General features: G+C 47.2%; 1 protein-coding gene across 1 annotated transcript in view; it reads left to right on the top strand.

The window, feature by feature from the left end:
• The first annotated feature begins 4967 nt into the window (after window positions 1–4967).
• TNFRSF11A (TNF receptor superfamily member 11a) overlaps window positions 4968–14889 on the top strand; it is a 59922-nt gene continuing 50000 nt past the window's right edge. The window contains exon 1 of the mRNA XM_080926854.1: window positions 4968–5072. Coding sequence (XP_080782980.1) covers window positions 4995–5072 — 78 coding nt within the window. The 5' untranslated portion in view covers window positions 4968–4994. The remainder of the gene's footprint in view (window positions 5073–14889) is intronic.

The following is a 14889-nucleotide window of genomic DNA, read 5'->3' as shown; positions in this document are numbered from 1 at the left end:
TAAGTAGTTTCTATAAGTGATAAGCCACTGCCCGTGCTATAATTTTGAGTATTATTCAGAGTATTTAGGAAAGTATTAGATATAATTAGGTTCATGTTTCTCATAACAATGCTATGTACAAGAAAGGTGTGCCATGTGTGGTAGCTCACACCTTTATTCCCAAGTCAGGAACATCTCTGTGAGTTTGAGGCCAGCCTGGTGTTTAGAGCACGTTCCATCCAAGCCAGAGCTGCACAGCAAGACCCTGCCTCAAAAAGGAAAAGGGAAAGGTGGGTGTCTCACAGTGATTTCAGTGGAACTTACTAACGAATGGTATTCTGCATTAATGCTTATAAAAACAGTTGAGGGGCAGTTTTGTGAAGATCTGAATAAGTTGTTAAGGGCAATTTCATTGTCAAGACCATCTTAGAAGATGCAGTGTGTTAATGTGCATCTAGTTTTCAAACATGCTTCCAAAAACCAGTCCACTCACCTCTGGGGATTTCCAAGCAGAAGTTTTAAGCCTCTGAATCTTATTTGAAAATAGAAGAGGGCAACGCTGGAGATGTGCCAGGAGTGAGCCTTGGTATTTCTAATGTGCCACAGTGAAAAGTACCTTCTCTCACATGTCAGTTCCCTTCCGCAGAAGCGGTGTCTTCCAGCTCTCTCAAACCACTGCTTCTGCCAGAAAGCCTATCTCTACATCCAAGATAGCACAGGTTAGACAACTCAGTAGAACTCCACCAATCCTTGTGGCCGCCCTGTATCCTCTTAGTGTTGTAACATCTATTGACCAAGTCTGCATTACTGTCATCTAAAAATGCAGAAGCAGCCATGTGTGGTGGGTCATGTCTTCAACCTCAGCATGCAGTTGTTAACAGAGGGAGTGTGTTGACAGCCACTGTTCATTACAGATAAGACCCTGTCTAAGGGGAGGGGGAGCCAGACATGGGGGCACATACCTTTTCTTTTCTTAGGAGTAAAATAGGAAAGAAGGAGGAGAGGTGTAAGAGATCAATCTGGGAGGGAGCACTTCTCCTCTCTTCTCACATTTATGTCTTCACATTGGATGTGTGAGGGCGCTCTGAAGGAACCCCAAAGCCCCAGCACATCAATCCCAAAGAGAAGGGAGCCTCACCTCCCAGTGCACCTCAAAAATGGGTTTATAGTGGGAAAGAAAGTAGCACACAAAAGGTTGAGGGTTGCCTTTTTTTGAAACTTCCTATTAAAATCATTTTTTTAAAGTGCCCATATATATATACAAGTACAGGCTGGCCTTGACCATCATGGGAAGAAGAGAGAGAGCAGCAGGAGTCTCCCCCTGTTACCCCCATCTCTGACCTCACATCTAAAGAGAGATATGTAAGCAAATCAGTCAGTCCTTCAGACCTCACCTCTCTCTAGTTCCTGGGCCCCAATAACAGGGAAATCCTGAGTCTTTTGAAAAAGTACGGCTCCTTTAGCTCTTGGTGTTATGTTTGGGGAGGAACAGGGGTCAGTCTTTCGTCCTCTTTTCTTGAGTGTAAGCACATAGGTCTAGGATCCGGAAACAGGAGCTCAAGAGGTGATGGTGCGTATCTTTAATCCCTGCTCTCAAGAGGCAGAGGCGAGCAGATCCCTGCGATTTTGAGGCCTGCCTGTTTTACACATTGAGTTCAGAGCTAGCCAGGACTACAGTATGAGACTGTCTCTAAAGATGCAAGTTCTAGGGCTGGAGAGATGGCTCAGCAATGGCTTCTGGGTCTTACAGAGGAACCTGGGTAAGTTCTTAGCAGCCACAGCAGGCAGTTCACAACTGTAACTCCAGTTCCCAGAGATCTATCTCCAATCCCATCTCGTGGACTCTATTAACACTTGCACACATGTGTTTCAGAGAAAACTTGGCAAGCATATGCATATACCTATAAATAAGATTAAGCATTGTTTTGAAAACGTATAAAACAGCTTTTCCCTCATTGAAAGTTCAGTTGGCTCCTGACTTAGAATAGTCAGGAGAATAAACTCCACTTTTCCAGCTTTGCTATGGCTTAAGAGTCATAGCATCCATCAAAAGCACTCAGAGGATGTTGGATCCTGATCCTCCTCCTGACCCACAATGCACGGTGCACTCTTCTCTCACTGTTCTAGGCAGCAGCTGCACCATAGCTCCCACTCAACTGGGAGCAAGATGGGAAACAGCCAGCAGTCTGCGGTGCCCTGTGTTCTGACCTATGACATCCAGCCTGGATTATTTCAGCTTGGGAGTTCATCTTCACGTAACCATGCCTATAGTCAAGGAGCATCTGCACTTCTAAAACGTCAACAATAAAGTGATAACTTTCTCCCTTTTTTCCCCCACTGTGCAACTCAGCTGATATTAAAAAATTTGCTTCTGAATGAGGCAGTTCTGCCGTTTGCTGCCCAGAGTCTGTAGACAGGTTCTGAGCTTTTCTGAGCCCTTCTGTGTGAGCTGTAGAGGTCCTCTCCAGTCTGCGACGGGGGACAAACTGACTGAGTGCTTCCACACTTGCTGCTGTTGGCCTTCCAGAAATGCTCTTCACTGCTGTGAGTAAAACCCTGTGTGCCTGTTGACAAGCATGTGGAACTGAGTGGCAAGTTGCTTCTCTTAATGACTATACGAACATCTCTTTCCAAAAAACATGTGAGGCTTTAAAATATTCAAACCATGGAAGAGCGTGGTATTGCCAAACCTTTCTCTAAAGAAATCCACATTTCCCCCCTTTGTGTGGTTTTATCAGAATGCTATAATAAACAGTTTGTGCATCCCCCCTCTGTGTGTTGATATGTTAAGTTTTTATACATAGACTTGCTTCTCCAAATGATTTTTAACTTTTTAAGGCAACATGCACAGATTAGGTTCCAGAAAACATAAAACCAACTGGGTGGTGAACCATACAGCCGATAATGTAAAAGTCAAGCAAGTATTTTGAGGAGTTGGAAGCATCCCCGGGGCTCCCTGGACAGCCAGTCTAGCAGAATTGGCAAGGTCTAGGTTTGGTGAAAGATCCTTTAAGATGGAGAAGTTATTAAGGAAGACACTCAACGTTGACCTCAGGCCTCCAACATGCACATGAACGTAACACACACACACACACACACACACACACACACACACACACACGTGCACGTGTAAACAATATGTATGAAATAGACTCATGATGGTGGACAAAATGGAATCATTAAAAGTACCCGAAGGACTGTTTTCCAGGAGAGGGTTTTGTAACCTGAAAATCATTCTATTGTATTATTACTTAACATGAAAATTGTATTGGTAGGCATAAAATAAAGTGCTGTCTTCAAAATCGTTTTAAAGCAACACAAAGCAAGTCAAGAATAAAAATGGGAGGGTCTGGTGAGGGGCTGGAGGCCCCATGTCTGGCTGTGAAGGTGGCAAAAAGAAGCCCCTGAAACAGCCCAAGAAGCAGGCCAAGGAGATGGATGGGGAAGATAAGGCTTTCAAGCAGAAACAAAAGGAGGAACAGAAGGAACTCGGCCCCTGGCCACAGGTAGAATTAAGAAATCTGGCAAAAAGTAAGCTGTTCTTCACATCTGAGGTGATGGTGACCCTCCTCTTCCATTCCTACTTAAACATCTGGATTCCGTCATAACAACTTTGCCATAACAACCAGAATGAAGTGTTAGCCTGTAACCTGTCAAACATCTGGTTTCTCTGTCATAGAATCTTTGTCACCTAATAGCTAGATTGAATTGTTATCCTGAAGCCTGTTGTTGTACACTGTAATAAACTTAAAAAAAAAACACACACAATAAAGCAAATAATGCAATGGCAAAAAAAAAAAAAAAAAAAGGAATAAAGGTGGAACACAAAGAAAAAAATCAGAAAGGTAATAGACTTTAATTTACCGTATATGATGATCACTAAATGTGCATGCTCCAATAGGAAGGCAGAAACAGTCCAAATTGTATGCTGTCGCTTTAAACAGGCTTACACGTGAAAGGATCAGATATACTACTTAAATAGCATTCATAAGAAAGACGACGTGGCTACACATTAATGTAAAGTAGACCAGAATGTGAAATTTTTATCTTGGATCAAGACGGGCATCTGGTAATGAGAAAGGGTCAATTTACTGAGAAGACATAATTCTACATCGCTATGTCTCTAGGGAGTTTCAAAGATGTGAAAAACTGACAGACTTGAAAGGGATAATAGACAAAGTCCACCCTTTCTCACAAGTAGACGGAAAATCATTAAGACGGCGGGCAGCTGGTTCTGGCCTTGACATTGAAAACACTGTGTTTCTGTTGACTGCAGACAAGGCTCTTCCTCTTACTGTTACTGCACAGAGGCAAGTTGTAACCAACACCGACTTGAAATTTGGAAAAAGACAAACCCAAAAGCCAGTAACGAGAAACCACTAATCCGACAGGATCGCTCATTTCTGACCTTAAACTAGCTCTGTATCCGAAGAGGTGACCTGGCGGTTCAGGTGAAGGTGTTCCTCAAGCATGGTGACAAGTGTTTACCTGGAAAACTTGTTATGAGTGTGACAGAGGGGGTGAAGGGCAGAGACAGGTGCGGCGACTCGGAGAAGAGCCAAGAGGAAGCGGGTGTTGGAGGCAGCCAGAATGAGGGAAAGTGTAGGGCTGTGTAAAGGAGGGTTGGGAGAGCAGTGGATACTATATTCCAAAAACTATAGTCAAGGAAACCCCTACAGGGGTGCACCTTCTGCAGGCAGGGCTCGGCTGGGGCGACAAGGCAGGGTCCACTGAAGGCGAAGGGCCACCTTAGCGAGGCTGTACCCGGAAAGCTCAGCGCCTGGGGTCACCCGGAGAGAGCCCCCGCGGGTGTCTGAAGCACTGGTAGAATGCCGAAGCCCTCTGCGCCCCGCGCCAAGGCAGCCCACGCTCGGGCACCCCCTGGCGGAGCCGGGCGACGGTGCGGGGGCAGGTGCCGGGCGGAGCCGGGAGCACGGGGCGGGACGAGGCGGGCTGAGGGCGGCGGCGACCGCGGGTCCACAGTGGCCGCTCGCCCAGCCCGCCCGCACCGCGCCATGGCCCCGCGCGCCCGGCGGCGCCGCCAGCTGCCCGCGCCGCTGCTGGCGCTCTGCGTGCTGCTCGTCCCGCTGCAGGTAAGGACCCGCACCGCCATCGCCCGCCGTCCTTCAGGGTCGAGGTCCCCATGGCTCCGTGGCCTCACAGGCACCAGCTGGGATTCAAGGGGTCGGGGGCTGGAGACCCCAGCTGGTGCGTGGTGCTGGGGACGGCGATTGGGAGGGTGCTGGGACCTGGAAGGCTGAGGTTTGCAGAACCCCGACCCCGGGACACTGGATCTGCGGGAACACGGAGCTTTCTGGTGCTACCTTGGTTCTCCGGGTGCACCTAGTAGGCTCTTCCAAAGGTCAGCGACACTTAGCGAGATTGTACGTACGTTGATCACCATGCTAGTGATCCCTTCCTAAAACCTGCTATCCTGGGGGTGAGCTTTTAATCTGCGTGGGTCCCTGGGAGCGCAGGGTTCCTGACTTGGTCTCCACACCTTCCTCTATTTGAGTTTTCTCTCCATCTGCCCCACCGCGAAGGTGAAGTGTAGGAGGGATGTATTGAATGTGCAGAGAGGTAGTATTTGGAAGTTTCTTTGGCCAAGCTGACAAGCTTTCCTTTTCGCCTGTTCCCTTTTCCTCCCTCCTCCCCACAAACAGTATGTGGACGGGCAGGAATTGCTTGTGCTTAGAAACCTTTGACCATGTTAGGATGAAATATGACTTTGCAATGGCAGAAACTTGGGCAATTACTGATGCCAAGAACAAGTCTTGCAATCCTCGCCTCCACCTGGGATGGGCCTGAGCCCAGGGGAACATAAGTTTTGACTGGAATACACAACAGTGGTTAGGGACCAGAGCCTTTCTGGCTGTTTGTTCTTCAGGCAGCAGCGGCAGCCTAGAGGAAGCAGAAGTGCAGAACCCCCCTCCCTGGACCCCGCGTCAGGGTCCGTCCTCTGGTCCTACTAGGAGTCCCTAGTGCTTGATAAAGAGTCCCAGTTGTTGGTCTGCTGGCAACTGAGGGGTCTCACTGGGGCCCCCGGGAGTGATTTCTTTACCACTGTTACTCAGTTTGGCCAGCCATCCCAAGCCCGAAGCCAAAGGCTCATTCAGTTCTGCCCGGGTGGGCTGAGCTGTTCAGTGTAGGGAAGCCTGCTAAACATCATGCGCACTTGGGGGTTGGGGGGTTCCTCTGAGGGAAAGAAAAATGTCAGTGAGGTTTCTTGGCTCAGCAGTTTTTAGATTCCCCTTCTCTGACTAAAACAGTCTTGGGCTTCTGTGAATGTCGCTGCCCTGGGAGACCTAGAAGAACAGTAAAAAGACTCATTTTACTTCATTCCCAGCAGAATGGGTCTCTTGGAGTGGGGGAGGGGAAACAGGGCGCGAGGACCTAATGGAATCGATCATTTGAAGCACTTCAAACGTTGCTTGCTTAATGAAGTATTCAACAGGTAGGACAGAGAGCTACCTTTTTGTTTTTTGTTTTGTTTCAGCTAAAAAACTGGGTCTCCAGTCAATAGCTAGCTGGTTTGGAAAAACCTGCCTGACCACACAGCAAAAGGGGGGGGGGGGGAGTACACGCATTTGATTCTAATAACGGACTAGCATAACGTGTGGAACCAGCCGGCAGCTCTCCTACTTTGTATGTATGTCTGTGCGAGTGTGTTGTTGACTGTTCTGGGTACGGGTCCATGAAAACCAGCATCCGACCACCGAGCTACCATCCCAACCTCCTCCCATGCTTTTCTCATCTCAGGACGACGAGCGCGCATGCTCTGTGGGGCTTGTTCTGCTATCTTATTTACTGAGCCAAAACAGTTGCTGCGTGTTCAGCATAATCACAGATTTTAAGGTGTATCTTCGATCAGCAGTTAAGATCGAGTTGTGTGCAGAATTTGTGGGCACAGTGGACTGACTGACTGTATATGGCCTACGTTGATCTCTCAGCTCATCCTGTCTCTACCTTCTATTTCCCTTCTGCTTTTCTTTGAAACATTTTGATCACATACATTTTTATTTGTAGCAAGAAATATATATATATATATATATAAGAAATATATATAAAAATTTTAAAACTTTGTGAGGTGTCCTCAGCCGTGGGGTGTCACCTCCTTGGAGGTCCGGTGACCCTTTCAGAAGAGTTGTATGTCAGATATCCTGCATATCAGATATTTAAATTGCAACCCATGACATTAGCAAAATTACAGCTATGAAGTAGCAATGAAAATAATTTTACAGTTGGAGGAAGGGGTGTCACCAGAACATAAAGAACTTCTTTAAAGGGTGAAGACCCTTCTTTAAAGGGTGAAGCCTTGAAGAAGGACCTGGGAGCCAGCTCTATCCTCTGGCTTGTGGCTCTGAGGATGGAGCTCTGTTCAGCAAGCTCATAGTAGGTGTGTTTACCTGATTAAGCCATTTCACAGTAAATTTATTGTTTCCCAGTAAGCTTACTGGGAATGTGTGCTACTAAAATGCAAATTACCATCAGAGGATGTCACAACAGATTGACTCTGAGCATTAGTTACACACATTTGAACCACAGGCAGACTTCTGCACCTCCCTTTCCCACTTAGGTGACCGACCCTGAGTGTTCTCGGGCACCCTGCTTGTGTCCAGCCTCACCAGTGGAAATTCATGCTCTCGTATCTGCGACTGAATTTGTTTTCAGAGCTAGTGAAAATATGCTTTTACGAAGTTTGAAGTCTTATGTTGGTAGTTTGGCTGTCTATTCGGTTGCACAGTCGTCCCTGAGGTAACTATGGGTACACACACCAGGTTACCTAAGGCCTCAGGGCTGAGTCCCTCAGTGGCCACTGATGGAGTGTAAAGTGTGTGTGTGCAAGCCGTGACGACCAGTGTTGACTCTTATTAACTAACCCTGGAAGACGCACTTCCAAAAACGATGCAGTGGTAATGTTTGCACTTTTTTTTTTTTTTTGCAAAATATACGTGCATTTTGCAAAGTAGTAATCTAAAGTAGGAATGCACATAGCATCACAGTACTACCTTAGTCTTAGTCAGGGGACAGTTTTACCCTCAGGATTATGGCTCTGAACCAAAATTACCTTTTGGAAATTTCCCACAGAATAAATTTTTATTTCTGACAAGCTTAAGATTTCAATTTTTTTTAAGCTGACAATCAGTAACTGTGACAATAATCTAACATTTTGAGGACAGTTTCTATATGCAAATGTTTCAATTGTGCCTTACTTGACATCATTCCTTAGTTATTTTCTTATCAAAAATAAATACTTTATTCAATTGCTGTTGTTTACATAAGCAATAAAATCACTTTGAGTAAAATAAATAAATAGATAAACTTGCTGCTTGCATGGAGAAAAAGAAGAAGAAGAAAAAGAAGAAGAAGAAGAAGAAGAAGAAGAAGAAGAAGAAGAAGAAGAAGAAGAAGAAGAAAAGGAGGAAAAAAGAAACCAGGCAAACGCATAATTATATTTGCCAGGTTAGAGTCTAAAGGCAAAGACAATGGGAGAAGCTGTAATGGCCATAAAAAAGTGTACAATAAGAAAAGCACATTGGAGAGGGAGGGGCCGAGGGGAGGAAGAAGGGGAGGAGGAGGGAGAGGTTGTGCTTTGGGAGGAAGAGTTTTCTCAAGAACTCTTTGACAGATGGGGAAATCAAGCTTCAGAGAAGTGATCCAAGAGGTGGGTCAGGAAGAAAGCTTTCTAGGTCAAGGGGATGGTGCATGTGGTTTAGACATAAAAGGATCTTGCCAGTGAGAAACCACTAGTGTTTATGACCTAACAGATTAGCCCAAGGCCCTGAATTCAGGAAATGCACCAAACGCACGAGGTATTAAACCTTTATAGTTTTGAGATAACTCAGGCACAGCCCTCATTGAGGTGGTAAGGCAGACTATAAACAAGGAGGCTCTGGAAAAAGCCTATGAGGACCCTTCCAAGGAAATCCCCAGGGTGTGGTTGCATTTGTGCTCTGTGCCACACCACCTCATTTTAGTCGGGAGACCTGGGCGTGGATTCGCTTTGTGTTTGAGAATATGGACACACAGTTATGAGCTTTCGAATGTTGGGTTGCTAGTACTTAAGATGTGTCTCCTCTCACTTCCTTTGGCCTCTTGGATTGCGAGGGAATCATTTTCTGTGTCTGTTGGAGACAAAGCTTGCTTCTTCATTATCTACCCTGCAGTTGTTCCTACATCAGGAAAATGATAACAGTGGAGTCTCTGACGGCTGGCCGATAAATCACTGCTTTATGAGTCCTGGGAAAGGGGAGTTCCAGGCTCAGATCTCTCTGGAGAGTGCTGTTTTGAGAAGGTGTAGAGTGAACTTTATCTGCCATGGAGTATCAGAAAAAAAAAGTTCCTTGTTGAATTTTCTTATTTTTTGGAGTGCAAAGGGGAAAAGTGAGCAATTTTCCCACCTTGGGTGTTTGGCGGATTCCAGGGATGTCTGTGCTCTTCCTGGTGACATGAGTCCTTTCGTGCCCTAAGAGTCCTTGTTGTCCAGTTATTCCACACTTGGCATCTCCTCCTGGCCCTGCAAGAGCTGAAGGTTTCTCTTCTGCTTCCTGCAGCTTTCCTTTCTTCACCTACGAATGCTTAAAGTCCTTAGCTCTACCACCTTAGATCCCTTGGTAAGGGACGGGCTTCTAACCTGGGCAGTTTTTCCTTCTGCAGCTGCACCCTTGTCCGAGTTCATTGTAGGCTTCCCTCTGGGTGCTTGAGTATCCACAGCTAGAAAGACAGTTTAAGTTCAGCTCATACTGTTTGCCCACAAACACTGAGGCCGGAGGAACCAGGAAGGAGCTGTGGGCTTCTGCCAACAGGCTTGGTCCCTTCGTAGTTGGTCAGGTGCTTTGAAGTTGGAAGTCCTGTGGGTGTTTTCTGTCCTGATTCTGACAGATGAATGAGGTGTGTTTCCTGCCAGTGTTCCCTTCCAGGCCCTTTCCCCACCCCACCCCCAACCCCATTCCTCACCTCTACCCTTCCCCACCTCCCACTTGAAATGCTCCCAGTGTGCCTCTGTCACCAGAGGGCTGGCTGACATTGCTGTTCCCACAGCAGCATGTTCCCATTCTGTCTGAGAAGCCACCCAAAGAACCCACTGTCAGCATGTGGAAACACATTCTTTTCAGCTGCCTGATGACAACTTTATATCTGCTTTCCTTCTGTTGGCTGCCGTCAACCTCAGCCTTTGATTACTGGGGCCTGCTTACATGCTGCACAGGCATTCAGCTACGTGAAGGGAGGGGGAAATGTGCTAAATGCATTCATTTAGTATGGCAAGATCAACATCTCCTACCACTTAGACACTTAGGCTAAAAGAAACAGACTGAAGGACAAAGCCTCCTTAGGAGACCAGAACTGTAGTCATGTGAAGACAGTGGGACATTTTCAGCATGGAGCGTCCCAGTGTGAAGTGGATGCTAGGGAAGAGAAGTGGCCACAGAGCTAGTCTTCTGGGGTGGTCAGGAACTGCAGGAGGCTCCTGGGTATTGTGTTTTCTGGAATTCTAGAGGCCAGCATTCTGGATTCGAGGGTGTTTGGCAGGGAGAGAAGGCATGAGACAACCTTCAAGGCTTTCAGTGCAAGCAGAATTGTTCAGATATAATCTTGCTACTCGATCTGGAGAGAGACCTGACCAGATTTGGGTGTCAAGGGGAGGGGTAGCCAGGGCTGGTGTGGGCCAGCAAAGAGGCCTCTGCCTTGGTTCAAGGGAGAGCTAAAGAGGCTCAAATCAGGTCAAGGCAATGGTGAGAGAGGAGTCGAGTGAAAGGGCGATTTTGGAGCTGCTAACCCTGCCTGTAGCGCGGGTGGCAAAAGATACTCTCAGACTTATTAAGACAGCAAGTGAGCAGCAGGGCAGAGGCTAGGCAAAACGCTTGCCACTTAGATCCTATCTTTCGAAATTTAGAAGTTCTTGGTTTAAACCAAGGTGTCTTCAGGTTTATGTGAAATTAGACTTTTCTTTTTTTAAAAAAAAAAGATAGATAGAAGGAAAGAAAGGAAGAAAGAAAGAAAGAAAGAAAGAAAGAAAGAAAGAAAGAAAGAAAGGTGACATCTAAACGTAGAACTGAGGTTCCCCAGTAAACATCTAAAGACCTAGAACGAGGTGGAGCACATGTGTGTTCTGGAACTGACAGAGCCGTTTCTTAGGATGAGACAGGCAGGATAAACTGTGAAAAGAAGAGACAGAGATAGTCAGTGAGTGATCTCCCGAGGGCACAGCATCCTAACAGGTGTGAGGTGACCTCTGTCTTCCCAGCATCCAGAGCCATCACCCGCCTCCTAAACATCTTTGGGCAAGGATGTTTATATTGGACCGGGACATCTGGCTTCTGTGACCCTTTTCCTGGCAGGTTGCTGTTGCTTTCCTCTCTGCCTAGCACCACCCAGATTCCACCAAGAAAAAAACTCCTAAGCCAGCAGGTGACAGCGAAGTCCTTGGCAAGCTTCAGGAAGAACTGACTACCTCCCAACCTCACCCCCACCCCACCCCCAAAATAAACCTTTTCAGCTCACCAGAGAAATGAAGCTAGTTCCATTCCTGCTCAGTGCCAGGAGCACAGGGACCACTTCCCTGAGCTGGCAGAAATCTGAAGACTTTCCATTAAAAATGAGGAAGAAAAACTCTAGCTTTTGGTGAATGTGCCTCCTAAACTGAGCCCACAGGGAAATGGGATGTGGCCTTGCCTACAGTCTACAAGCCTAGCAAGCTCAGCTAGGCCAGGGTTTTTGTCTATCTCCCAAGTGAGAAGTGGATCACTTCCGTATAGTTCTGATTACATATCTTATTTTACTCTAGTTTTTCTCCTGGTGTGAGTGGTTGTGTGTGTGTGTGTGTGTGTGTGTGTGTGTGTGTACTATGTGCACACATATATGTGTCCTCTTCTATCAGTCTCTTCCTTATTCTTTTGAAAGTTTCTCACTTACCCTGGAGCAGGGTTGGCAGCTAGAAAACCGAGTCAACCCTTCGTTTTTCAGCCTCACATTCGCGGTGCTGGCGGTCTAGACGTGTGGGGCCCTGCCAGACTTTATTACTTGGCACCAGTCTCTGAGCCCAGGTCCCCATGCAAATGTAGCAAACACCGACCCACTGAGCCATCTCTCCTGACCCTCCTTTACTCCAAAGTTGGGTATTTAGCAGCCAACTTGAGAGTGTCTGGCTTATAACACAGCAGTTGCCAAGCCCCAGGCCCCTTTCCTTCTGTTTTTATCCGACCCGGTTAGACAAGCAAAGGTGGCAGCTCCGGTTCCAGTGTTGTTTGTAAAGCTCGGTGGAGTAATTCGTATCTTCCTTTCCTCACCCTGCTGCACCGTGTTTAAACATTCCCAACTCTGGGAGACTTCCATACAGTACATTGAGCTCCAACAAGTCTCTATCAACCCACTTCCCCCAGATTTGTTCTCTAATGGGTCAATGTCTTCTTTATTTTAATACTTTTATTGCTCAAGGTTGTTTACCCACAACTTCCCTACCCCGGGGTTGGCCATGCTGGTTCCTTGAACCTCTCTGTGAGCTTCCCCTACCCCCTTCAAGGCAGTTGGCATTCAGTTAACACTTCCTGGCAAAATTCAGAGTCCCCAGTGTGTTGCAGCAAGTGGTAGAGTCAGGACAGCAGTTTCTAGTCTCCCTAAGCTTAGGACACTCTCCCTGTCCCCCTTCTTCCTCCCTGTCTTAGACACACCAGGAGCATAGAGAAAGATGGCTTTGCAGTAAAGATCTTGGAGTTTGGTGTTTGACTACTGGAATTTGGTCTTCGTGACTGTGATAGAACAGTTTCACCAAAAGCATATTCAGGATGAGAAGGTTCTTTTGGCTTACCCATCCCAGCCACAGACTGTCACTGAGGGAAGAAATCAAGGCAGAGAGTACTGGGGACCACTGCTTACTGGATTCCTAGCTGTGGCTTGCTCGGCCTGCTTTCATAGATGACCCAGGACGACCTTCCCAGGGGTGGCATCACCCACAGACATTCCCACAAGCCAATCTGATCCTCTCACTGGCACATTCACCGAGTCCTCAGGCATGGATTCTGAGAAGAAGGAAGGGCTGGAAGGGAAGGAGGTGTGGCTACCAGAGCATACCTGAGAAAAAACATTGTCCAGACTGGTTTCTGACTGTCTGGCCAGAGGAGCTGGATTTTGTAGGATCTGGACTATGGAGAAAGAACTGTACACATCAGGAAGCAAGATTCTCGAACTATGGCTTTGTCCCCAGTACCACTGCTACCTGGTAAGGTCCCACCTCAGTCAGAAGCTAGTGGGTAGGTCCCAGCCTGCCTCTCACCACCTTCTCCCAGCAATCCTGATCAAGTCACGGAGCTGCCGAGGGGGTTGCGTGAGAACATTTATGCTAAGTGGTGCATTAGCAGGACATGATAACCGAACTGGTTGAAAGTACTTGCCACTTGTTGACCCCTCCTGTGTGTCACCCATGTGCTGGCTTTATCTGTCTCACCCACTCCACTAGCCAGGAAGATAATCACTGAGGCATACACAGGTGAGACATACCTGTGATCACACACCTGCCAAGGGGCAAAGGTGGAAATCCTTTCAGACATGTGCTCTGGTGGCCACAAGCTTAACCCGTCAGGTTAAGGACCTTGTTGGGTCCTCTCTGATAAGACCGAAGGGTGCAGAGCGAAGCCTCCTGGAGTCAGTGCAGGACACAAGGAAGCTCTCGGAGGACCTAAGTTCTAATCCCCTGTTCCAAAGGAGGGTGTTTTGTAATCTAGCTACTGAGAAGACAGGGCTTGGAGGATCCTGGGTGCTGGCTAGCCAGTCGATTATCTTCAGGATCCACAAGGGACCCTGTCTCAAAACCTTTGTGGAAACTGCAGAGAGGACTCATGGTTACAAGTGTTTCCTGGACAATCCTGTGGACCCCAGCACCCACATGACAACGGGTCCCAGCCATGCATCTCCTGCACACATCTGACTCCAACCCCAGTGTGTCCACTGGACTCAGGAGGATTGCTGGGACCTGCCTTCCAGCCTGGCTGACAACACGTGAACCCAGAAATTGGGGACACCTACCACAAAGGAATAGGCAGGGAGAGATAGAAGAGGTCACCTGACACCATCTTCTGGCCTCTGTGCAGGCAACAGTTGTGTATGTACCCACACTCACAATCACATGCCCTGGAATGCACAATAACATATATCACAAATACATCTCAAAATTAAAGAAGAAAAGTGATTAAGAAAGACATTCAATGCTGATCTCTGGCTTCTATGTGCACCTGTGTTTACACACACATACACACACACACACACACACTGGCTGGACACACACACACACACACACACAATGGCTGGACAGAAATAAACTTGTTAATGTTCTGGAAGATTTATTTCTTGGGCCTGCATTCTCTAGTAGAGGATGTGTTTTTTGAGGAAATTTTGGAAGTGTTGATGAACAGAAATGAAAATGCCCCCTTTTAAGGCCACAGGAGATAAAGAGTGCTCATAGTTCCTTCAGCCCAGGCCCTGTGTGCCAGTTGATCCCTGACTCAGAAGGAAAAGAAGTGTGACTCACAGAATCCTCCATACTACTTCCCCAGGCAAGGTACCCCTGACTCCTTTCTGCCCCACAACACCAGAAGCATGTGCTCAGCCATAATGACTGCCCTATTGCTGTCTACCCCAGCACGGTATCTGTCACACTCACATACTAGACACCTGCAGTGACACTGTGTACCGACCCTACTACCCCCACAATCCCCCCACACACACTTTCATTACCCACTGACACTGCCTGTTAGACTTAGGGTTAGACCCGAGGCCTCACACAGCCTTCTGTCAGGAGGGGAAATGTCTCATGAGCTTTTGGAGGACGTTAAATTACATTTTCCAAGATTCTTTGTGCCTTGATCTTATAATTACAGTGAGTTGGAGTGCACCTCCTGGGATCATTCCCCTCCATTG

Source organism: Micromys minutus, assembly GCF_963924665.1.
Source record: "Micromys minutus genome assembly, chromosome: 12".
In the NCBI taxonomy this organism is placed as follows: Eukaryota; Metazoa; Chordata; class Mammalia; order Rodentia; family Muridae; genus Micromys; species Micromys minutus.
Note: the sequence above shows the minus strand (reverse complement) of the source record. Positions and strands in the feature narration are given on the sequence as shown.